The 26,836-nt window shown below is 41.0% G+C and overlaps 1 protein-coding gene and 1 long non-coding RNA gene across 4 annotated transcripts in view; one reads left to right on the top strand and one right to left on the bottom strand.

Moving 5' to 3' along the window:
- Window positions 1-26,836, top strand: part of c1h4orf33 (chromosome 1 C4orf33 homolog) — a 29,624-nt gene that overhangs the window by 1,415 nt on the left and 1,373 nt on the right. For 2 of the 3 annotated variants that reach the window (XM_034587917.1, XM_034587929.1), the window contains exons 3-6: window positions 2,104-2,164; window positions 3,289-3,340; window positions 3,432-3,631; window positions 5,056-5,862. In XM_034587917.1, coding sequence (XP_034443808.1) covers window positions 2,104-2,164; window positions 3,289-3,340; window positions 3,432-3,631; window positions 5,056-5,152 — 410 coding nt within the window. In that variant the 3' untranslated portion in view covers window positions 5,153-5,862. Of the gene's footprint in view, window positions 1-2,103; window positions 2,165-3,288; window positions 3,341-3,431; window positions 3,632-5,055; window positions 5,863-26,836 lie in introns of those variants that run through there. The other variant, XR_004614115.1, reaches the window with a different exon arrangement.
- LOC117763071 lies at window positions 461-19,169 on the bottom strand. Its single transcript, XR_004614116.1, has 3 exons — window positions 19,159-19,169; window positions 13,466-13,470; window positions 461-597 (listed from the first exon to the last, which is right to left on the bottom strand). It is a non-coding gene; the product is annotated as an uncharacterized LOC117763071 (long non-coding RNA).

The raw sequence follows: 26,836 nt of genomic DNA, 5'->3' as shown, positions 1-26,836 counted from the left end.
GAGGAGCTGCGATGCACAACGAGCAGAGAAAATTACCTAACGGATCTGCAAGTTCATCGAGATGGATATGCTACCCTTAAGTATTGTTGAGGGCGAAGGTTTTCGACAACTGATACACTTATTGGAACCGGCATATCACATTCCGTCACGACGTACCATCACCAGACTGGTAGAAACGCACTACGAAGAACGGAAGCAGGAGCTGTTAAAATAATTGAGCACAGCTGAAAGAGTTGCTCTAGTTATTGTTTAACATGATTGTTTTTTATATTATTATTATTATTTTATTTTGGGTCAGTTGTGTTTATGAGCACCGGCTTCTAGCTGTCGGCTCCGCTGCTTAAGAGTACAGAAGCGCATATTTTCAAGTGTAACCATTGAACGGATCCCGTTTAACTGCCACAAGAGTTGTTCATCTTGTAATAAAGATCTCAATGAGGAAACACGCTGTGTTTTTTCTATTTTCACTGCATTTTAATATAGCCTATAAATAGTGAATTTTAATATAAAAATATTAATGATTAATCGAAAATCGATCGTTAATTCTCCCGACGATCGATTAAGACATTTTAATCGAATGCCCATCCCTAGTAAGAACTATGGTAGGAGTCCAGGCACGAGAGATGCTGTGTGTATGATAGCGCAGCATACAGTTTTCTAGAGATGCAAATACTGTGGATGTGGGTAAGAGCATTTAAAGGTGGACTGATACAGGCACGATGAATGTCTATGAATAAAGTGATTGGAAAAGTATGATCTTTAAGAAGACAGCATTAATGAATTTTGATCTCAAATCAAAGTTTGCCAAATGGGGTAAACAATCGGTACAAGGTGCAACATCCTCTGCCATTAACCCTCAACTAGTGTGAGGGAAAAACCACCCAAAAAATAATAATCTTATCAGGCAAAAAAATGCAGAAACCTCAGAAAGAGTAACAAGTGAGCAATACTTCTCCGAGGACGGACAGGAGTGCAATAGATGTAGCAGAATTCATCAACAAAATAACAATCATTTAAATATTCATGAGAAAAGACAGTGTCCAACATAAAAGTAAAGTTTACGTAAAATGTTTATGTAAAAAGAAAAAGTCTGACAGAGATGAAGGTTGGGGTTGCATGGAAAGCAGAGCAGAAATTACATTTTTCAATGGAAATGGAATAACTGAATGATAAATTTGCAGGGCTACTTAAAGGAATAGTGAAACATTTTGAGAGATATGCTTATTTGCAAGGGCGTGGTAAATGGTGTTATAGTGGTTAGCGCTGTCGCCTCACACCAAGAATCCAAACCCCGGTCTTCTGTGTGGACTTGGCATGTTTTCCCTGTTTGTTTGTTTGTTTGTTTGTTTGTTTGTTTGTTTGTTTGTTTTCTCCAGCTCCCTCCCACTGTCCAAAGACATGTCGATTGGGGCTAGGTTCTTTGGAGACTCTTAATTGTCCGTAGGTATGAATGTGAATGGATATTTAATCTTTGTGCAGTACGTTGGCCCTGCGATATGCTGGTGACCCGTGCGACCCTCAAAGGACAACCACGTCTGTGGTCTCCACCTGCCAACAGCTGTATATATTGTACCACTGTAATTCCAGCCATGACTTAGTGATTTCATCTTTATGATGCAATCTCTTCAAGCTGAGATAAAATTCTGAATTTAGACCAATGAGGTTTGAGAGACTAGGGACTATCTGTGTTTATGAGGTCATAATAGTAATTGCATTATCTTTGCTATGGTGACACAGCAATTAAACCTTGTAATGAGGTTGAGTAACAACAATTCTATCTAATTGACCTGAAGTAAGTTCGATTTCTGGTTAATGAGCCCCACATATTTGGCCTCATTAATGTTAGTTATTATATTGGAAACCAATCCCATTATAATCTCGGGAGATAATGAGCAGCCTGGGCGTGTTGATTCTCATATCTTACTTGAACCTTTATGTATCTCTTACTTTTGCATGATGTTAAACTGTACCTTTTAAATAAATGATTCAAATGACCTAGGATTTAATAATAAGAATGGGTGCTGATGAGGTTAATAACACTTTTTAAACTTTATTATATGATTAAAGGTCTTATCTTTATTGTTTTCTTCTTCATCTCCTCAGTTGTTGAGTCGTTCTTCCTTGATAGCACAACAGAAAATTACCTGGAAGTGGAGCTTTGTCCGTAAGTACATATAGTAGCTAAGCTGCTGCAATGTCTTATGTTTTTGGGGCACTATTGTGCATTGAAGAGATGCGTTTTCACATCATTTTGGACCATTATTATAAATGGTCCAAAATTTACTAAGACATTATAGGGAAGAAAAGGGAAATCAACATGCTCGGAAGTAGTGAGCCACAGTCGTTCAAGGGCTTGCTTCTCACCTCTCTGAGAGAGCGCTACATCCAAATGTCCTTCAAATGTCTGTGAGCGTCATACAAACAAGACTGACAGTGAATAGATCTCAACTGCATTCGACCTTTCCTTATCATCTGACATATCATCTGAGGTAATCATCTGACAATATAACAGCACTTGGCTGCTTACCAAAATCTTTGTTCTGTTAGACAAATGCAGACAGCTCACTTTCACAGGGTCCACCGGTCAGCTGAGTAACTGTAGTGAGTTTATCCCTCTCTCACTCTCCTTCCCTTTCACAATTTAGTCTTTTTTTAGTTCATCATCTGCAAGAGATGTATTTCTCGACTGTTTTCTTTCTGTTTAATTTCTGCAGTGAAGACATAGGGAGACGTTATTTCCTCTTGTGGCAGCAGAACATGTTACAGGAGCCTAAGAAAGCTGCTGCAGGTTAAACTGGACTAAACACTTTTAAAGCAACACTATGTAATTATTAATGAGCCGCAGCGCCCTCTCCAGTCACACTTGATCTCTCACTTCTTGAACCAGAAGAGCTGCCTCTGTAACAAATACATTCAAATATGTTCAGAAGTCTTAATATTTTAAAAGTTACTAAATATTGGATTTAAACACTGTTTTTTAATGAGTTCTCAGTTTTTTGTCTGATCAACACTTCGGTGTTACTCATTGGCCTTGCAATATTTAGGCTACAGCAACCCATAATGCAGCACTTCCGTAATAGACCATAGTTACACTGGCACTTGCTCCATTCCCAAATAATATTTGTTGTAATGAATGAACATATAATTGTTAAGTCTTGAACTACAAGATAACACTCATTTTTTAAACCTAAGTTTCAGAGACATATCTTATACTGGGCCAGTCGTAGTGTGACTAAGTCTTTAGTCACACTACAACAATAAAACATGTTGTTTATGGTTTTATTTCAGACATGGACAACACCTGATATTACTGCTGTCAGGGGTCGGCCAAGCCTTCCAGGTAGGCAGACATCGAGGAGTTATTGAGAGACTTTTTGTTTTTGTGTTAGTTGATAGATATTTCTTATTTATCTCCTTGTTTCTTTCTACAGCAACAACTACCGATGGTGTTTAATGCCACAATCACAGGGGACAGGTGGATGGGGGAGGCTCTTCTCCCCTGGTCGTACCTTCCTCCCAAGGTTAACAAGATGAACTCTTACGCCATCCACGGCTCAGGAGAGAAGCGCACATATGAGGCTCTCTACTCTATTCCCAAGGAGGAGATAGTGGAAGGCCAAGAACCAAACTTGTGAGTATGCAGCATCCCAAGTGTTTGTTCAAAGTCATGTAGGTCATCGACACAGATATTATTCAGAAACAAAAACATTGTTTTGTTAACTTAATTTCTTCTCCCTCAATTACCTTCTACTTGACCCAGAATTTTACTTTAGTTAATTCACTCAAAGGTAAAGTAATTCTGGTCTGTGTGCTGCATCCAATTTGTTTTTTTTTATAACCATGAATATGTATGAGTTCTCTTTTGTAGCGTTCGCTTTATCTCCTCACAATTTCTTTAATCTCAGCCCAGCTGCATTGTAGCTTAGTTCAGACATTGTAAATGCTGTTACCTCTTTTACAACTAAATTAGCGGGTGTGCGCAAATTATTTTTTGCAGGTAAACCTTCTAAAAAAGGCGATTGATTTATTTCCCATTGCCAGTAGAGGAGTTTACCGTAATGTTTTTTCCTGGTATGTCATGTTTGCCGTCACAATCGCTTTGAAAACTGGGACGCTCTCACATCGCTGTCTTGCCGAATTAGCACGATCAACCAGATGTCACGTTTCCATCACTGTTGGTTGGAGCCAAATTAAAACCTGTGTATACTGCCGAGTTATTAGCCCTGGGAGTGAATGCAAATAGAGAACATTCCCATTGCAGATAAAATATTAGTGGGTGTTAGAGGGTTTTTGACCAGTGGAAAAACGGGGAAGTACAAACTTATCTTTATGGTTTCCATTATTTCACATTTGATTAGAGGGAAGGAGTTATTGAGTAGAGAGAAGCTCGACTGGTCTTTAACCTACCTAAATTCACTCACACTACTCCGCTCCTCCGCTCCTTTCACTGGTTACCAATGGCTGCCCGCATCCGTTTCAAAACACTAGTACTTGCATGTCAAAGTATTAACAGGTCCACTTTCAAACAAGAAGGGCATTCAGAGAGTGCATACCTCTGCCAAGGCCCAACAGTCCCATTATGAAACCATGAAAGATCCAGATTTTTATTTGGATCTGCACCAAATCGTGCACACTCATAAATATCAGTCCCCTAAATACGCCAGACTTTTTATTCTCTGAAAACTCAATTAAAATATTGGAAAACGCCCTATCTTGCCATGTTAAAGAGAGTGACATAAGATTCCTGGATCTGCCCCTTGATTCAGATCCGCTCCCAAATTGTATAGGCTCTTTTTGGACCCACACTGCATCCTTTCACCAAGTTTCGTGATAATTTGTCTGGTAGTTTTTGTGTAATCCTGCTCACTAACAGACAGACAAACAAACGCAGACGAAAACATAACCTCCTTGGCAGAGGTAATAACTTGTACTCGTGAGTAAGTGGCCAACACCCGAGCAGATGAATACACTCAGAAAATGAGCCATAGAGTTTTTGTTTGTGGGTTTTATGCATCCGACATGCATCGCATATTCAATTCTGTCTCTGTCTTTTAGCCATCGCCTGGAGTATTTCCAAAATTTCCGCCTGCAAAGCATCATGGGAGAAGATTGGGTTCAGCCAGAGTCTGATCTGTGGAAAGGAAAACCCTGAGCTTTTCAAAAAAGTTCCCATTTTTCCACTCTGTCTCTCCTGGTCTCTCTCTTGCACACACACACACACGCATGCACACACAGAGACACACACACATGCACACACCAGGGTGGCAGGGTAATAGCACAAACACCCATTGCAGGGGAACAAAGGGCAATCAATCTTTATTAGTTAATGATGTCAAACGATTTGACAAGAAATATGTTATCAGCTTGTCAGAGCGTATTAGCCTTCACACACATTCATGCGAGCGCACAGACTCAAGCACACGTCTCACGATATTGGACGTCACCTTATGTTGCCTCAGCAGAGTGTGACCTACAGCGGTTATACAGTGGATGGTTTTCGAGGGATGCTCGCTTTGACCTTCAGCTCCTGTGTAGCTAGCGTTTCACTCCAGTGATACAGACACAGCTGGTTGTTGTGTTTCTTTGCCTTGTTAGTGGACACACACTGAACCATACACACACACCTTTGAAAATCTGTTCATCTGAGACACATGCCAGGGCTTTTGAATCATGGCTGCACTGTAATTAGGTCATTTTGCAATCATTCCACTACCTTTATTGATTTCCTTTTACTATTACACAGGTTTTCAAAATTACTCTCTTGATGGATAAGTGTTTTGTCCTTTTTTGTCTTTGTGGCTGCTTGAGAAATGTGATTGGATTTCAGTGCAATGTTGATCTATTAAAGCATTATTTCATTAATGTGGTGAGTATTCTTCGTGGCTTTCTTGCTGAGAGTTAGATAAGATGGCTGAAGAAGTGGAAGACACACTCATTTACTACAAAAACCTAAAACAAAATGTAAAAAGTCCTACATTCAAACCCCTGATTACTGTAAATAAAATTACAAAATTACCAACAGGAAAATGTACTTAAAGTAGAAAAATTGCTCCTGTGATTGGTTTATTATTATATATGACACAGTGTTGTGCGGTGACAGAATCGATGAACCAATTACCAGTGGTTCAGTGGTCGTCATGGTCAGAAGAAATGAAAAGGTGGAGCAGAAGGAGAGAATAACAAAGAGAGGCCTCTGCCACGGACACAGCTAAATCCTACTTCAGCGACTTGTTTGCCAGTGAAGGGACCTGCTCCATCACACACCAAACTTATATTACGATACATTACAATAAAATGCAACTTAATTAATTTAGTTAGGTAATTTAGTTTAGGGCAACAAAAAGGAAGACAAAAACAACATTCAGACATGTACTGACAAGTAAACACAAAAACAACACGATAAAAGGCCAGCTCTCAAAGAGAAAAATACTAAAATTCTGGTCTAAAATCAAATGTTTTTAAAAACGAAAATACAACATTTCTTGATAGAAGAAACACAAAAATTCTAAGGTAAAAGAAATGTCTTTAATTTTACAAAGTTCCTTTCAAAATATTATAAATTATAATAGATAAATAAATTAATACTATGTACTATCTATAATAATATTATCTACAGATAGGCATTCAAGAAAAAGTTGTTTTTTATTCATTCATGTACCAAGCTCAAGATGGAGCACATCATTTGTTGTAGCTTATGTTCAATTTCAGTGAATGTGTGTGAAGTTGATACTATGCTTGATGCCTGATTATTAAAATAATAATTTGAACACTTTAGCTAACTCTGTATCTCACTCACCCTCTGAAAACTGTGTTGTTTGCCCTCTACATTCACACGTGCCCGTAGCCTCTTGAAAACTTAGATAAACTGCTTGTTGGTCAGTTTCCAAATGAACATAGTGGCACAATTTATTGGTTTCCATTACATCAACAAAATTAGCCGTCTGGTGGTTTGGTGAACGGGGGCCTGGGATGGAGTCAAATTCCCGGCCTGATTTATTGTTGTAGTCAGCGCCTGGTCTCATTACTGCAGATCTCATACTCAGAGAGAAATACAGAACAACACATAAAAGGAAGCAATTTTAAAATAAAAAGTGGCAAGACAATGTTTACAGGTTTGAGATGATAAATCACAGCATAGTTCCCTCCTTTACCTCTACCTCTTAAAATGTAGGAAGAACAGATTGTCATTTTTGAAATGTGAAAGTACTTTCCACATGCATCTGTGTATAACAATGCATGCAATATCATAGATGGACTCACGCTTGTGACATGCCTCACTCTCCACAACCCTCCATCATACACACCGTCACAATTTGTTGGTGTAATTCAGCTGCACAGATCTCCTCCCTGTAGGCTCCGACAGTGGGGTTAAAATATTTACCCATCACTCCATTTTGTATCTATCATATCTGGAGAACTGATGAAGCTGGGGCCTGTAGACGCCACACTCTATGTTCTGCTGCTGCAATAAACATTTCTGACTTCCTCAGTGGAAGCTGAGTCAAGGACTGTTGGACAGTCATGCTGTTGCTAGTCACCCATCGAAGATCCCAGGATTGTCCACAACGTGGATGCAGCTAACATCCAAATAATTCTGCTACTCCTCTGCTTAACAAGCCTCAGCCTTTGTCAATAACTAACCCCACGCAGCAGTGTGCTTTCATCCACGGTGGTGTGCTTGTCAAAAATGAGACTGAAAAACAAATTTATCATGTGGCCAGCGGGGAAAGCTGGTTTATAAACTGCAGCTTGTCGTGTGTGAACTTGCGTTTCAGCAGCATCCTCAGTGTGAACCAGTCCAGACAATGTATGGGCTGATCTGACAAATCTGCCAAATCTACGTGATGTGTGTCAACATGGACCAGAATCTCAAAAGGATGGTTTCCAGCATCTTGTGGAATCCGTGGCACAAAGAAGGTTATTTGGAGAGCAAAGTGAGGCCCTGCATTGGCCTCTGCTGTTGCTAATAAAGTACTCAATGAGACTATATCAAAGTGTCTGTCACAGACTTTTCCACCTACTTGAGAGAAGCTGAGATCACAGGCCCTCTGATCCTCGGCATACCCACACACACACACACACACAAGATTATAGGGAACTGACAAATCTCTGTCTTCTGTTGACCCTGCGAGTCCCTCCCCCTCGCCCCTGCTCCAGCCCCTCGTTGAGCCCATGTATTTATCAGAGGCTCCTCTCGGATCAGCGGCTGGTGAAAACGGCTCCTCCCGACCAGGAGACGCGGCCGGCTGATTTTCATGTTGGATGTGTTGCTGTTCGCTGTGGCGGCCCCAAAGCCCATATTGAGCCCTATCAGTTTTAATTGGCGTTCTTGCCTTTGAAATGCATGCAGTGATTAGGCCTAGAGAGCCCACTGCTTAAGCCCCCTCCTTATCATCGCCTGCGGTGCCTTGCCACCGCAGCGCACGCTATTCACACACACACATATATTGTATGCCTGTCTCTTACTAATAGAATGTTGCCCCCCAAAAGTATGTTTCTGGACACACAAACAGTAACTTTCATAAAACACTTTGATTAATTCGTAACTACACACACCCACCTGTGCGCAGGCCGACGATGTGTGTCCGCGCTAGGATTTAAAGCCAGTTCTCTCTAATTAGTGTGAAGAGATGAGAGGGGAGAGCAGAACAGGTAGCTGCCTCTCCTCTACCGCCAAAGCCCCAGCAGACAAGCAGACACAGGAGCCGTCTTATCCCCCTCAGAAGGAGAGACCAGCGTGCTCTAAAACATTCAACACCAGCTTAAGGGTGATTCAGCGTGTCAGAAACTTTCTGGTGATCACCCCAGACCTAGTTCCTCATGCATCTCATTTCTTCAAGTTTAAAGAGTGTTTGAGGGTATGAATGAGGATAAAGTTGTGATGAAAAATAGAACGCGAGGGATAAAGGCGTGATCTCGAAACATGAAGAGAGCCAGAGATTGAGAAAGTGAGAACGGTAATGACTTTGCCTGAGTTTTAGGGATTCTGTGATAGAGGCCAAAATGAAAGATTCATACTGGAGCTAATAAAGAAGCGTGACAATGTGTAGCCTTTGTGGGCTACTGCCAAAAAACATGATCAGATAACACAAAGCCGTGGAAGTTATCGACACCCTGCAGTACTCAATTCTTGTATGGCCGGCATCCAAGGCACCACATTGCACAATAACACTTTGATCAGCGTTCATGTGGGATGTCATCTTAGCTAATCACCAAAGTGCAGTTCTAGCCTAAACTGTAGGCGACCTTATCTATAATCTGTTTTCCACTAGAACCAAGGCTGAACCAGCCATGCACAGAGGTTAAAGTGAAAAGGCCTATAATAAAGACCATGTGGAAACGAACATGGCATCCCAATGTTTCCCCGGACCAACTGAATGCTTATTAACTCTGTCTAATTATTGTCAAGTCCATCATTACTGAGAGAGCTGCAGAGGTGAAGGATGGGGAAAGTCATGCTGGGCACAGAAGAGACCTGGACCGGCTTCTGCAGTGTGTGTGTGTGCGCGCGTGAATGCTTAATGGCACAGGTGCTAATTGCAGTTGAAGTCTGCTAGTGTTGCACATATGAGGATGGCATGGGTAGAATGTGGGATGAAGCTGTAAGGGGGCTGGGGAGAGAAAGAGAGAGACGCAGAGCCAAGTGAATGCCGGGGCCATTAATGAGGGCCAGACGAGCCCTACTTCTCAATATCACTGCAGTGAGCGCGAGAAGAGAGAGGGAGAGGATGAGGGGAACAGAGAGGTTTCATTACAGAAGAATGTTGCACAAGCATTTGCAAATTTAGGCAAGCGAGGGTCTTTACCCCCCCCCCCGCCCCCCCCTAATGTTTGTAGGATTGCAAACATTTTTCATAACAACAGGAAGAGAAATTACACTCATGCAAACAGAGAATTGTATCTACTCTGACCAGACACATTCAGAAACATACACATACATATGCATTAACATTCCAACAGTTAATAATTAACAGTTACTTCTGCTTTATTTGCTCATATACACACATACACACACACACACCACTCTGCGTACACACCAGGCCATGCTGGCATTTGTCACAAGCGGGAATGAGATTCATATGTTATCATTGCGAAACATTTGAAATAAATGATATCAGTAAGAGTGGGGAAAGAAAGTAAATTAAGCTTTCTTTGTTATCAAAACAGAGTATAAATCACAAGTGTTTGCCTAATTGATTCCATTACATTCCCACCTGCCCGCTGACTCTCCCATCCATCCGTGTATTGTTTATCTTCATTTTACGCTAGATGGATGAAAAGGGGTGTTATTGGATGTGAAGCCCAGTGAATTTCTGCGTTGGTTTTTTTCAGCGGGCACATTAATTGCCAATTAGCTGCAGCACACAATTATTAGAGGATGTTTGTTCTCGTACAACAAACTCACAAAGAGGCAAAAACTCCCAGTGCAGAAGTTTGCTCATCTGCGAGATGCACAACGGTGATATTGCGTTTGTTTTTTAATAGAAAATAGACCACATTAAGCTTGAAGGTAATTTATGTGCAGCTTGATGTTAAGGGTTGTAAGTGAGCACGTTCACTAACTCTTAATTGGGAAATAAATCACGCTGTTGCCATGGCAACAAACACTTAAAAGTGGTCACGGCAAAGTAAAGGCATGCTGATCGTGTCTCAGCACGTTGGTGTGTGTGTGTGTGTGTGTGTGTGTGTGTGTGTGTGTGTGCGCGCGTGCATGTCCACTCATGCATGTGTGTTTATTCCCCACCTCAAGCTCATTACTACTGAGTCTTCTTGCTACGGCTGCTGCTGTGTACTGTACATGGCACGGTTTCATTTCATTAGCTCTTGTTTTGTCCTTATTTCTCTTACAGAAGCAGCTACAAGCTCGCTCATTTAAAACCATGGCAAATGTTGAAATAACAATGGATTTAATTGCTTATAGTGAACCAAAAAGATGCATGATTACATCATCATGCATCATAGTCTTCCGATGTATTTCCTCCAGGCCCGGTGTCCTTTGTTTTTTAGCGCCTTCCTCTTTCTACTTTTTTAATATTTTTCTTTTCTCACCTTCCCCTTCATTCAACAACCTTCCCCTCTTCGTTCTTCTCCTGGGTCCTCTCCTCTCCGGTCCCCTTCACTTTTTGAAATGGATGGAGGCAGAAAGGGCATTAGCGTAGATGAATGGATAGGCTGCCCTAACACAATCTGGCCCACTTCAGCAGACAATTTAATATGGACTCGCCCACAGTGTGGTTACCCCCGCCAGGGCGCTGCACTAAATCTCACTTTGACTTGTTATGATGGATACAGATCTGACACATCAAAACTGTGTGTGTGTGTTGGTGAGTGTGTGCGTGTGTGTGTGTGTGTTGGTGAGTGTGCGTGCATATATTTATGTCGGCATGATGGATACGACAGACGATCGGCAGACGGGTGATCTGTGAGAGGCAGAACTGATAATTATAGTATTTATCTGGGTTAGGTGTCACGGCTGCCGGTGCTGCATTGCGTGCACATAAAAGGCTGAAATCTCTTTAAAAGCATTCCATCAATTCAACACCTGCACCTCACTTTTTTAAAAGGGAGCAGACCACACCGGAAAGAGATAAAGTGCATAATTTAAATGGATGTCTTCAAAAGCAGAATGTCGACTGCTGAGTCCATGGTGCATACAGTGGATTCAATTTCACTCTGAGTATACAGAAGATATGTATGGACAATAGGATGAATTACTGGAAATCAATCCAAATGAAAAAAGAATTTATTCTGTTTTGTATAAAAAAGCTGCTCAGGGTGAAACTTTAATCTGAAGTACATCAAAAGTCTAAGAATGTATTATTCTTAGAATGAAAGCCCCTGAAAACTTGACAAGTATTTTTCCTTAATATTAAATATTCATGATTGAATATGCAACAGTCAAAGTTAAAAGAAAAACATCTTCAGGCATTATTATTATTTTTTAACACTTAGAAACACGGCGTACCTGCTTGATCAGGACTGCGTGGGTGTCATTTCATCAGCGTTGATTCACGGTGACTAAACAGCCCACCAAGGTTTTTTTTATCATATTTGTCTATTTATTTACTTATTCAACAGAGACAGTGTAAATTAATACTGTAAATGCATCAGAGTCAGCCAAGCGTCCTCATCTGTGGTCCCTGGACAAATATTACACATTCACCCTAAAAATATTAATATAATAGTGAAATTTAAAAGTTATTGAGCTCATTTATAAGCATGCAATGCAAATAAGATTAAAGGAAAATATTAAAGTTAATAAAAACATCTGCATAGGCGAGACCTGCGACACAGAGTCTCAAGACTTACCAAAATAAGATATTAATGTTAATAGAAATATGGATCAAATAAGATAAGTCAGGCACGAACTGGAAGCTGGAACTAAATAAATATCAAATGTCTTCCACATTTCTTTTTCTGCTATCACTACTATTGTTGCTACCACTTACTACAAATGAACCACCCTAATGTTACCTTTCAGATACGTAAACTGTTATTGGTTAATTAGCTGCGGCCTGAGGAAGAGGTAAGACTTGGTGGCTTACGTCTGAATAGCTGCTGCCACCCTGTCCTCTGCCACCAGCCTCTTTTTAGTCGAGATAAGGGACAAATCAATGGTCTGAAAGTCACTGGATGATCAGTGCACAGTCATTTATCTCCACTGACTCAATTAATCTGCCACTATCATTAAGCAGATCAATCAATGCAACAGAGTGTGTTTCCAAGTGACAACTTTAGTAAGGTGCCCTAATTGCCCCTTATTACAGGGAAATACCATTTATTTATAGAAGCCCCATATGTTAATGTAGGAGCCATTTTATTTAATTAGCATGTTTTAGCTGATGCCCATAAACAGTCAGTAACCGTGAACAGAAACTTATCTTTTCTAAAACAATGTACCAGAACATTAAGATGCTATTTAGTCATCCAGTATGTATTGATGAACTTTGACATGCTAGTGTGCTATGCAGTGTTGCAGCTTCAGGGCAGAACACAGATAAGCTGTGAGGCAAAAAGAGTATTGTGATGGATACTTTTAACATTGTGGGGAGCAATGGCGTCTGAGGCTTAATGAAATGGGCAGGGGTGGGTGCAAGACAATGCAGAGTGAAAGTGAAAGTCTCAGGACTATTAGGCTGCAGGAAATAGAATTGATGTGATGTTTAGTGTTATCCTCCAGTGGTGTCTTCACCTTCCCTCAGCCTGTCTATTCTACCTCACTTACATTCACCAGAATGCCTTTATACATGCATGTATATAAAGCTTATCACACATATTTACCTGTTGGCAACCAAAGGAACAAGCAATATGCATTTCCCCTCTTGAACAAAACACGTAATTTAATGATTTCCATTCTGAAAACAAATGCAAGTGGAGAGTGAACGCCACAGTAATAGTCTGTATATAAACATGAATGAAGCATCTCCACTTTCTTCCACTAACCAGAAATGAAGCCAAAATATACCTACGCTGCCATCTTGAGCTAAACTAAAACCAAACTTATGGCACAAATGAACACTGGAACATACATCAATGTGATAAGAACAATCTAAACTGACAGACATCATCTTTGAGAAAAAATTATTTGACATGTACTTGGAGTATTCAGTTTGGTCCGTGTCCAGGAGGTGGTATTTGTGACCTATACTGCCGCCAACCACAAGATGGCAATGGGGCATTTGGCTTCACTTTTGGGAACCTGAATGATGCAGAGGATTTGTTGCTGTTGTGAACGTGTATGTGAAGAAACCCCCCCCGCTGTGTTGTCTATGTGTGAAAGGGAGACTGCCGGTAGACTCCGCAGCCAATTGTCTGGATTTTACCCGCAGGTCATGTCTAAAAAAGACTCAATGGTTCTCTTTAAACAATATGAGTGCACAGACAGTAGCAAGTGTGTTAAAGGCGTGTCCTCCACTTTTGCTAGTTTAATGGAAGGAATAAGGTCATAGCATAAGGTGCATGGTTTAAAAGTGTTGTACTTAGTCTCGTAATTAATCATGGGAGTGCCATCTCCCATTCCCTTTAAACACCAAGTGCACTTGCATTGTGGTTGCCAGTCAGTTAGAGAGACAATCCTCTTTTGAGGGAACGGTATCACTTTGCTCACAAGCAGATCACTCTATGTAAAAAGTCCAGTCAATACCCCCCTGCCCTCGTCTGTGCAGGGGTATATTATTATGTTGATATTGTGCCCCAGAAAATACCAGTGGACTCCTGAGCCAATTACCTCAGACCAGATTTTTGTAGGTCAAAAGCACAATTATGCTATTTTGAAGAAGTGGTGCAATGTGCTTGAACACATCTCATTTCAAGATGCACATATGTGTGCAAGTGCAAAACACTAATGTGGGTGCATGATGGGAAAATTACAAATTGTGTATATACAATAGAAAATATTTAAAACAGACAATACGATAATACGTATAACCAGGAATATAGAAGAATATATTCCCTACATATGGGAAACGAGTAAATAAAATAAAACATTCTAATGTAAAAATAATATAGGACAAGAAGAAAAACTTCTAATAATAACAAAATAATAACTTGTATAATAAAATGTGACATAAAAGCTTGAGGGTGACTACTGATCCCAAGCCCTGAGGAAAGACATGAAATAAAAAGATGTCTTCAAGAGGGATTTCAAAGAGGATAAGGAGCTCACCAGTCGGATCTCCTCTGGGAGGTTGTTCCAAAGAGTGGGGGCCTTAACGTAAAAGGCCTGAAAAGACTTAAGAAAGCACGGCTGACATAGACCCTGCTCCTCCAACAAGCCCACATCCACAATCTGGACAGGGAATAATATTAAGCCTGGGATTTCCCAGACAAAAGGGAAATAAGGACACTGATCCATAAAGGGAAATGTCTCCTCACAACAGAGGCTCTCCAGCATCACAGTCACTGTGAATGACTTCGTGAAACTCAAGACATTTCCCATCCTGCCGTCAGCTCCAGGGCCAGAACTCTGGACAGAGCCTCACACCGCAACCCTGACAATGAGAACAACTGCTCGGCAGATGGTTTAAAATGAACTCTGAACATTATCAAGTTGAGACTGTGCCCTTTTCTCTCTAAATTTGGCTGTTGACCTGTTAAATTGAGTGTGCTGCTAATAGTTGGTATGCCGGGAACACTAAGTACTTTCCGAGTCAGAAAAGTGACAACAGAAGAGTTGTGTAAGTAGAAGTTTAATAATGTGGCGTGTTAATATTCAGCCTTGGCTTTACAGCTTTGAAAGGATTATAAGCAAGTTTCATCACATGAAAGTAGAGCCTCCTGGAGGGTTGGCATCTTTGATATAAAGATGTGATCGGAATTTGATTGGAAAAGTACAAACATGGTGCAGCAAAGGGAGAGGGGGTATACAAAGAGGAGGTACGGAATAATACAGAGAGTTGAATGGAGGAGGAGGAGAAGGGATAAACAGCACAGAAAGGGGAAAATGGAAAATAGATGAAAGCAACAAAAAGAATGAGTCGAAGACAAAGAAATCGTGCGGAAGAGAAATAGAGGGCAAGCTTAGAGAGAGAAGATACGATGTCAAAACTGAGATTCCACTGGAGAGGTGCAGGAGAGGGCAAGTTGGCAAGGGGGAACTAAAGAAAAATGGCCAGTAGCGAGTTTTGATTTCTATTTTATTATTATTATTATTATCTTTATTATTTTTATCATTGCTCATGGCAAACTGCTCATGGCGATGGTGACCGAAGATAAAGCCTCTCCATTTCAACAGATAAGACAAAATTACAACCTTTTATTTTTTCCCTCTTCTTGCTCCGTTTTTTTAACTTTCTCCATCTCTCCCCCCCCTCCTTCTTTTCTTTCATCACTCGAGCTCTCTCTCACTTCTTCCTGTTTCCTCACCGCCTTCACACTTTTTTTTTTTATCTCGCCGATAAGGTTTCCATCTAGCTGCCAGTCAACTCCGATGCCAAGCAGACACTGATAGCGGCGTGACATCTCCTGCAACCGCAATTAACTAAAGTTCTGCGTCTCCTTTCAGATAAAAAAAATAATTTTCTTTCTGCATCCCCCCCTCCCCCCTCCTTTTCTTCCTCTGTCTGAGCCACCTTGTGAATATGTGATCAGAGTGTTGGCGCACATCTAACTTCCACATCTAACAGCACAGAAACAGCCAGTCTCACTCATCTAATCTGTGTTGTTTCTCTCAGCGTCTGCGTCGAGTCAGACTTGGCTAATCTCATTTCCAAAAGTATGTGCGGTTAATTTCGTTAGCAAGAGAGTGTGTGTGTGTGTGTGTGTGTGTGTGTGTGTGTGTGTGTGTGTGTGTGTGTGTGTGTGTGTGTGTGTGTGTGCACGTGAGAGAGCGAACCAGGATAAACTGTCACAGCTGCTCTGCTCCTTTCCGCCATTACACGGGTACCATGTCAGCGGCAGCTCCTTCGCCGTTCCAAATTAAAACACAATCACTTAATAGGAGTACAGGGATGGAGGCGGGATCTAACAGGAGTCATGAGAAAATGAAAAGTGATTGGATGTGAAGTTTGAATTAGGCGAAAGCAGTCCGATGTCAGACTCTATGAAGGTGACTGACTGGACCAGTGAGCGGCCGACTCTCAGTGGACCAAATTCCATCCAAAGCCTGTCCATCAAATTAGTGCGATATAGGTCGGCCCCTCCCAGCAGTTAGGCCGGGGGAGCAACTTGCCAGCTATTAATTACACTATAATTTCAATGGCCTCACATGACAGGTCCTGCTCCACTTGATGCAATTCTGTTCATCTGACTTTACATTTACCCTAAAAGTTTAAATCGACCATAAGACAATAGCATTTTAAAGTTTGACTCGCCTATGTAGCTTTCAGAAAAAGAAACAACAAATTTTCCCTCTTACAAATGAAAACTTATACTCATAAGCATAATAGAAAATTCACCCTCGCTCAATTCATATTTCGCTGGTACAGGTTTAATTGGTCTGGTAAAACTGGTTTGTTATGGTGGCAAATGTTGTTAAACTTAGAATAGGTGTGTAACTGACATTACTGCATGATTCATCATTCTCACCTAGTTTTCTTCTACTGTCACATGCAGTTTGAGTGGTTTCTCACAAAAGTTAAACAAGTAAAGCCTCCCTAAACAAACAATGGCTCGACTGGAGACCGTAACGCATTAGAAAGGAAGCAAGACCTCGGAAGTGCCCTCAACAGGAATAAGTTTTAATCTTCTTTACCAAATAACAATCGTACTCAAGAATAAACCAAGATACAAAAATGGTTGGACGTTCCCGGCGAGAAGAACAAAAGATGGGGAGGCTGCTGATCCAGCCACAAAATGGGCCGTCACTCAGCTAATCCAACTACCTAAAGGAAAAGTCTAACTATAAAAAAAGAAAACTGATACCTAGACTACTTATGCAGCCTCTGGAGTCCTGACACAAAATGTAAATCCATCTCAAACCACTTCAGATGCACACAGCCACTGAGATGGAAAATAATTCTGTTACTCGAGTTTTATTTTCAATTCGGAATGTCATATAATTAAATTCTTGCTGCTCTTGTATGGCGACACAGCAGGAATGATTTGTCGCACTTATATCAACTTGTTCCTCTAGTTCAAAATAAAATAAAATAAATAATACCCCCCTGCAAAATAGTAACAGTAAAGTAATGAGCTGAATGTGCATGTCACACATACAGTAACACCATACCTCTTCAGAAGCCACTAATAAGCAGGATTTGGAGTGAGCTAGGTAACATCATGATTAACCCTGACTTCTCACATCGCCATGGTTACTGAGAGGAGAGGATCAAGACATGTCAACAGCCCAGAATAATCACCTCACTGGAAAAACTGAAGTCATGATTCCTACTGGATCCTGAGAGGGACAAAAGAGTTTACATTGAAGTGACAAATGTTAGATATTTTTTTATATCTTTCTCTAGCTCAGTGGACTCATTTAGACTTTCCATGTGACCCCTCTGGCTTTAAAACAGCGCTTCTAACAAAAAGAGGGAGAGTTTATCACACTAAGTAAATACACCAGTGTGGCTTTATTTTAATTGAACAAAGATTCTTAAATTCCTGACAGTGTTGATGCTTTTACATCCATTTCATCTGTGCAGCTCTGAACAACATGAGGAGAGTTTGGGATGATACTCGACAATAAAAACTAAACCCTCTGATGTCTTTTATTAGTAAAATGATCCAGACTTTTTCAAATATGTCACCCAATTATAAATGAACATTACAGTCAGATCGACCTTATCAGAACGTTCTACCCTCCAGTTTTTCACTTCAAATTTTCTTTTAATCTGCATTGCATGTTCATAATAGTTTGTTCATCAAAAAATATATCTCAGTAGGAATCTAATAAATAAAAAACAAAGAGATGCTTTGGGTTCCATTTTGGTCACACTTGCTAACCATGTTTTTAAAGTAAAGGGTACTTCACATAAAAAGGAGAATTACACGCCACTGACATGTCCTCAGTAGCGGATGTTAGCTATGTTTTATGTTAGGTTATGTTTTCACTGCTGTTTGTCTGTCTGTTAGCAGGATCACACAACAACTAACCGAGATAGAAATAATGGAGAAGTCTTTATGAAAAACAAACAGGCATATATGTAAGTGCTATGAACAGGTGAAATTTGGTGTGGATCTGGATGAGGACCTGAATGAGGGGGGTTTGGGGGTTGTTTTTAATGTAAGCAGTTTGCAGAAAACTTCAGTGTACACGGTATTGATGCAATACAAGTATATGCAATATGGTAATTAAGTGACCAATTGACCTTGGTGGAGGTAGTAATGCAGTATCTCAATTTAACACTAACCACTTTACGATACCAGATAACTACCTAGCTTCACAGGGGAAAGAAATACAACAACAAAGGCATATCAAGCGTGAATGTCCACCACTACTTGGATGGTCATCATGGTTGGATTGACTGTTTCACAGGAAGAGGGCATGGAGGCTGCCTCCGAGAGAAAGAAGTATAAATGCACATAGCTGTCAGCTGTGTGCTCACAGGCAGCATGGAGAGTGTTCGGCTCCAGTGGCAGTGGGTTGCTTAGGCTACACAAGATCAACCACCCAGCGGTTCCTCAAGTCTCCTGGGATCAAAAAGTTCCAAGCTGAGGAAGAATCTCAAAGACTTGGCAAGACCAGAACAAGGAGATTCTGGCTTTGAAAAACAGGACACAACATTGAGAAAGCGAGAAACAGGGCTGGCTGCAGGGGGCGAAAGGGAGACATCCCTTCCGCTGCTCCACCCAATGCTCTGGGGTTAAACCCACAAAACTTCACTGAAGGGCAACGTGTGGTTGACGACCCCTGCCCCATGTGCACAAATTTGACAACTTACTTAAAAGAGGACACCATTTTCTTTGAACTATTGCAGTGCCCAGTCTAAACCTGCCTGTTTGGAATAAGCGGTTTACTCAGCCTGTGGTGATGCTGGTTGCAGCTCCGTTTCTGAACCTGTTAGAGACCTGCAGTAATTGCTGGTGATAACTACAGAACACAGAAGATACACCACCGTTGCTGCACAAAGAGCTGTTCACCTGTTTATTCAAGTTTGGAGAAGCTTGACTCAATATGAAGAACCTTGAACTTTACAATCAGTTGCCATTGCTATTGTCGTGGATGTGTCAGTTGTCATGAATGCTTTGTTATTGGGATAGACCAGGTGACATACGTTAATGTTTTAATAATTAATTACACAGTTATTCAAACTGTATTAATATTGAACATATTTCTTGTCCAATTTGCACCGAATTTACACTGCACTCCCTTGGGCCCATAAAAATACACATGCCAAGTAGCAAGCCGTTAAGATAAACTCGTCTCAAGATATGCGTTCCACAGGCAGACAGAGATTTGTGAAATTATTTGATAGATTTGGTTTGAGATCCTCTAAAGAAAAACGCAAACTAGAATCCAAAAGTCCCTCATGCACTGCTGCCACATGCCGTGCTTTGTTTTGAGTGGTGATAAGAAAAAAAATCTAAGAAACGGAGTCAGTCTCATGACCTTAATCAGCTACCTGATGACTGACGTGATGACAATATCCACTCTGTTCTTTGAGTGCATATTCAATTTTCTGGATGTGAGACAGTACTGTGCCTGTCCTTCAGTGCATCGGCCATGTTTTGGGGCTGCAGCCATCATAGGAAGCATGCCCCTAACATCCTTGATAATTAGACGTGCTGTCATCGTGTTTGATACAGAAATCCAAGTGTTTTAATGGAAATATTCAAAAGAGAACCTACTTTTGGGTACATGTTGACCCTGAACACACAACTTACCATGCAATCATACTTTGTCTTTTCACCCATCTGTTCATCTGTCCATTCTTTCCACAAAGCCGTCATGTATCCCTTCATACATCTTCACACATCAGTGGGTGTCGAAGACGTCATGACCCCCCATTCCCATCACTCACACTACCCTCGTTGAGATAACAGAACAGCCATTCCAAAACTGCCCCTCTCTTCCTCTCTTTCTTTTCCTTCTTGTCTCTCCTCTCCGTGCACATCTCCTCCGTTCATTCTCCACCTCCCTTTCGTGCTCACCCTCCACCTCCTCTCCTCCCTGTGGTCGGCGCATCCCTCTCTCCTACTCCTTCTCTTGCCCCAAGGATATCTCCCCTCCTACACGGCTTCGCCTCATCCTTCTCTCTCTCTCCATTTATTTATATCAATGAGCAAAAGTCATCCTTTCATCTTCCTCCAGATGAACAGACTCTGCTTGTGGAAGAGGACAGAAGAAAAGAGGAACAGAGTCCATAAATTCAACTGTACCAAGCTAAGGGAATATTATATAAACTCTGCCTTGTAAGAGGAGATAATTCAATGTGTTTTGGCTGGCTAGTAAAAAAAGGGACTGTTTCATCCCAAACACTGCAGGCGCATATTAATGCAGAATTGGAGAAATCAAGACTTTGTTCCTGCATTCATACAATGCACTATTGTGAACAAAAAAAAAACTTTTACCGAGTACAAATTCACCTTAGGTTCGTACTTTGACCTTCTATCCACCAACAATGCAAAAATAAATAATGTTCTCTTTACAAAACATGTCTTTATGAACAGAGAGAAAAGAAAACAACTTGAGAAAATATGTTTTGAAGGCTCGTTAGCAAGACGGCTTCAAGTTTTCACTCTTTATTCACAGTCGAATTACAGTGCGATTATTTTTGCAGTTATTATGCACAGATGCAGTAATCCTTAGACATTTTCGGCACAAAAGAGGAAGCTTGGGGATAAAATGGAAACACTTGAGTAATAAGGAGTGACTCCGATTGTGGACAGATGTCATTTTGAGGGAATGATACAAAATGCTCCATAAGGAAACACCCTTTTTATTGTAAGGGCACTATTTTTTAACTATGGTGTACACTTCTGTTTTTGCCACAACAAATGTCTCACGTGGGACAAGACAGAATTGACCTGAGCTGAACTTCAGCTGAGCAGAAAAGCTTGTGTTCTTTGGAAGGGCCGCGCTGCAGTGACGGGTGCTTAATCCTATTTCTCCCTGCAGTCATTTCCAATTCTGATGCTGTGTACAGAGCTGAGAATCAATGTCAGTATCAAGTTCCAATCTGGGAGTGACCCACTTTTTTTAATGCGACATCACACATAAACCTTGGATGTGAAGGACAGTCTATGTGCAAATGTAGAATTATTTATCAAAACACAACTTCAATCAGTGTCTGTTGTCTGAATTTGGCTTCTAATATCTAATGTGTGTAATTGTATGCATTCACATACATGCACGGGTATGATAGGAGGTGTGCAGTATTATCTGTGCACGGATATTGGTATGCGCGTGTGTATATGTAAATGCAGATCTATATACAGTATAATGCAGGTTGATTTCTCTCTCTTTCCTTTGTGTTGTTTTGCCGTGTATGTGCATTTTGGCATCCTATTGTGTGTAGCTGGGAGGGGTGAGATGAGAGTCAGCTGAATGTTTTATTATACAGAGGAAAGCCTGAGGCACCGCAACAAGATTAGAGACACATGGTTAACAGGCAGAATGTATATGTGTGTGTGTGTGTGCAGCAGTCATTTAAAACCAGAAAAGTCAATAGTGAGTGATTATCACGAGAAAAAAATAGGAATATTATACTAGAAATACCAGAAATACTAGAAATTAAGTTAATAATAATTCTGTTCAGAAATAATAGGATTGTTAAAGAGAGTGGAGACTGTGAATGTTGAGCTGCTTTCAGACAAGCATTGAACTCCAGAGAACCTCCACACATTATCCAGAGGGGCTGTATGTGAGAACACAAATGTCAAAGTGAGAGCGTCCGGACTTTCTCTTCCGAGTTTCTCTGTCCAGACCCCCTGGTGAAACAACCCAGGAAATCCTCTGAAGGATTCACCGCCAGTGAGTGGGCGGGGGTGATGACGTTTCAAAGACGGGACATACGCATCCATGAAAAAAACTAAAAGAATACAAATATCTCTGGATGAAAAAGTGTTGTGTCATACAGGGAGCTTTTGGCCTAAGCCCGTGTCGATGTGATATCTTATAGTAGTCTTATAGTTACATCCTGCTTGCTGCTCCACCCCTCACCTGAACGATCTGATGATTTCTGTGTTGTTGAGCGCATCTTAGCCGAGGATCTCCTGCTGTGCTGTTCATATGATGTCCAGTGAATTGGGTTCGGACCTTCTACGGAGTTCATGTCTGAAAACAGCTTCACACAAAACCAAACTCAGATACATGGCATGCCAGACAGGTCATGGGATTTTAGTCCCAGCAATTAAACAACAGGTGATGATTTTGTATCTGTGTTTGTAACTGCAGCGGTCTGTCTATTGTTCCCACTTAATTCATTACTCATATCATTTACAGGCTCTTTTGTTATTGTCATCACAGCCACAGAATAAATGAAAAGCGAGGATTGTTCACTCCTGAAATAATCCAAACCCCTTTGTAGCCCACACTAATACACCACAGCTTGTCTGGTACCGTATACAGGTTACTACCATTTTAAACCGAATGCACATTGTACAGATTAAGTGAGCAACACACACAGCTTCAAGGAGCAGAACACAGTTTGGATTGTGTTGCATTGTATTCCTCAGAGAAACAACGTGGTTCATCTCCACTGACGCTCGTTTGAATTAAGATAAACACGGCACTGCTTTAGACCTTTTCTCACAGACGTACAGTGGTGGAATGTAACAAACACATTTACTCTACTTCATATGTCAGCAAATATTTGTACTTTCTACTTCACTATATTTTTAGAAAACATTTTTTTAAGTAATTAATGACGAGAGGAGAACTGGTCCGGTACAGAAGGCACAGTTAATGGTGTAGTAGAGCATTGCACTAGAGAATAGGCTATACTCAGCAAGTGCTTACTTTTAATAAGTATAATGTGTATATTTAAAGTAATTACTTACTTTTACGCAAGTAGAAAAGTTAATGTGGTATACTTGTACTTGAGTACATGTCTCTCTATTTATTTGTACTAATGTTTGAGTTCTTATTCCTCCACTGCATATACATGGTACATTTGTTGTATTTATATTGCACTTTTCCAGTCTTATCGACCACTCAAAGGCGAAACCATTCACACGCGCATTCATGCAATGCTTCTATAAACAGTACTCTTTTTATCACATACTATTCATACACTGTCAGCACAGCCATCAGGGGCAATTCGAGGCTCAATATCTTGCCCAAGGACACTTCGGCCTGCAGAGAATCAAACTTCAGACCTTCTGGTTAGTATTTGAGCAACAGCTGTCATATAACCTCACACATATTATCCTTGTACACGTTTCCCTTGCTTCACCTTCTTTTTTTAAATCTGTGAACTCCAGTCGACCCCCGGTGTGATGCGTTTGCTGCCATTACCACTTCCCAATTAAGCTCCATGTCTCACTGTTTACCATTATGTTTTGCTCATTGCAGGAACACTGCAAAATGTCGCCTGCCATTATTCAGTCTGCAACGTTAACAAGTGAAACAAATCTGACAGTGAGGTGAGATCATGTCAAGCTTTATTTCCGAATTTCAGCGAATCAAGTGTTGTTTTCTCAACACAGGTGCTTTAGTCTGTCTTGTTACAAGATAATGACACACATTTCTGAAGAAAGCGCATTAGGGAGCGAGAGGAATGAACTCTCCGACTGGTGAATATGAGGCTATCCCAAGTGTAACCTGAGTCTCTATTTTAAACGCTCATTCTGTCAATATGTATATAAGTGAAGTGTTTTTAAACCAAATCCTCTGATGTGATTCTGGGAAAGTCTCTGAAGTGGAAGCTAATCTTCCAAGTTTGTTTCAGTACACTTAAGGGGTTGCCTTCGGGGCTGTGTATGAGAGACGGACTCCGTCAGGAGAGCTGATGTCTGACACGCATCTTCCCAATCAGCACTCCTGCCGTGACTGACTCATCCTTTGTGACTCAAGAGGGTAAAAAAAAAGAAAACACACTGTGGCACCTGATGACTCCGTTCGCCAATAGAAAGCTTTGCTTGGGCTTCTTAGGGAATCACGCGCACACACACACGCACACACAAAGGCACACACACCGGTGATAATGGAATAACAAGCTCTCTTATTGCGTCAGACTTAGATGAACGTGGAATGGGCCGGAACACCTTTAATTTTTTCATTAAGGGCGAAGCTACGAGGGAGAGGAAGCTGCCTGGAATCAACGGTCCGTGTCCAGGGAAAAAACGCAGAGCTGGATGGAGGGATTGAGACAGGGGGCGAGGAAAAAGGATGATGGGGCTATTGGTTAACTGCTGGGACTGTGATTAAATCCCTCTCACTGAGATAAGTCGCTCTTTGTCAGTTTCCCTTTTGCTCTTCACACAAACAGTTCAGCTCCCTGACAGTTTCCTTGTGCATCTGGGTCAGTCTCTCCACTTTTACAGCCACATCTCTTCTTCTGTCTTCCCAGCTCAAGACAAGTTTACACTCTCAGCGTACATTTAACCTCTCGCTTTCACTTCTTCTCTTCTCTCTCGCACACGCTCTGTTTTCACTGGCTGAATCTCAGTCGTATTATCCCCTGAGGATCACATCAAAGCTTTATCGCAGCGCCCCCCAAATTCTACCCAAACCCCATGCCACTTCTATCTCTGTCAACTAGCTGCTGACTGTGTGTGTGTGTGTGTGTGTGTGTCAAAGAAACTAGATCTAACACCTTGAATACAGATTAGACAGTTAGGTGTGTACTGAATAAAGGGATGTGTTAAGACCCTTAATAAAGACCATCTTGAAAAAATAAAAACACCTTCACACTACGAAAATCAATATTTGTGGGGATTGTCGTTAAAGTCAACGGCAAGCGCAGGACTGTGTTTGGATCCAATATTCTGTCAAATCGTGTCGAGAGAGAAAGTGATTCATAATGCCGCGCAGAATAAATGATTCAAAAAGCTCTCTCAAACGTGTCAGTTTTTAAATAAATGGAGAAGCGTGGAGGTGAAGGCGCATCCTTCACAGACTTCACAGGAGTCTCTAGCTTGGGAGTTTCACTTAGCAGCGTGTTCTGATTCCTTTTTCTCCCTCTCGTTGGCTTTCTCCTCTCTCCCCTCTGCCTCCCAATTTCTTCACAGCTTGTCATTTGTTCCCTAATGCCACCTTGCTCTCCGAGAGCGAGACGCATAATTACAGTGATTTTCCTTTGCTTTTGCCTTCACATACTTTCAGCTGGCGCAGGCAAAAAAAATCTTTGTCTATGAGTGTCGGGCACAAAAATACGTATTTGTGCTGATGTGTGAGATGCACAAAAGGTACGTGTGCATGTTAATCACGTGCAAACACACACCATGCTTGACAACGTGTTGACATGAGAGTTCGTGGTCTTCCGGCGTACGAGAGATGGCTAAAAATAAGATGCAAATTGGAGGAACTATTGTGTCTTTAAACTAACATAGTAACATCAGTCAGCTCAGTGATTAGTCTAATGGGAGAAATTCAGAATCACTGTCTGGGAAATGGAAAAAATGGAAAACTCACGAACATTCTCTTATTAGAAAACATCAGAAAATAGTTAATGGCGAGCGTCAAACGAAATAACTATGACCTGAGGGGTGTGGATTCACTATTTCACTCCATAGTGTAGGTAAGCACCATTTTTTCCCAATTCTGCGACCACAGGCTGTGTGACTGATCAGGGCTCAGTGGGTGATCAGAACTAGAATTTTAACTAGAACTACCACCCTGTGTTTGTATGCCTCTGCCAAGTGCAGTTTTATACTACATCCATTCTTCTTTCCAGACTCATGAGGTCATGTTGACCTTTGAACTTTACCACTGACAGCCTGATAAGTTTCTCTTTGAGACAACCTGAAAGTTCGAATAACTTCCCTCATGCTGAACTTCAGATATCATGCTCAAGAGGCCAAAAACATGTTTTGTAAAGCAGTGTGACCTTGAGATTTGACCACCAAATTTTAAACAGTCCATCTGTAAGTACAACTGAACGTTTGTATCAAATTTGAAGAAATTCCCTCAAGCAATTCTTGTGATATCGTGTTCACAACAATGGGATGGATGCACGGTCAACCTGAAAACGTAATGCCTCCAGCCACTGTCTGTATAACAATGACCAATAAGCTAAATACTTATCCAGATATTTCATATTGCTGTTTGGCAACATGTAGACTCGAGGTGGTGCTGTTGACCACAGTATCACATTGAGGGATTTAACACGGAGTCAGGCAGGTAGAATCTTGGGAAAAGGGTAATGGTAAGCAAGAGCCTGGGTACTGCTCCAAGTACAATTCTAGCCCCTAAATGTCTTTATTTGCAGTATATAAGTGGAATAGGATAAAAGGTTTATTTTTTTTCATTGTCAAAGTGTAAATTATTATGTTGCCTCTTTTCCCTACACCA

Source organism: Hippoglossus hippoglossus, chromosome 1, assembly GCF_009819705.1.
Source record: "Hippoglossus hippoglossus isolate fHipHip1 chromosome 1, fHipHip1.pri, whole genome shotgun sequence".
Taxonomy (NCBI): Eukaryota; Metazoa; Chordata; class Actinopteri; order Pleuronectiformes; family Pleuronectidae; genus Hippoglossus; species Hippoglossus hippoglossus.
Note: the sequence above shows the minus strand (reverse complement) of the source record. Positions and strands in the feature narration are given on the sequence as shown.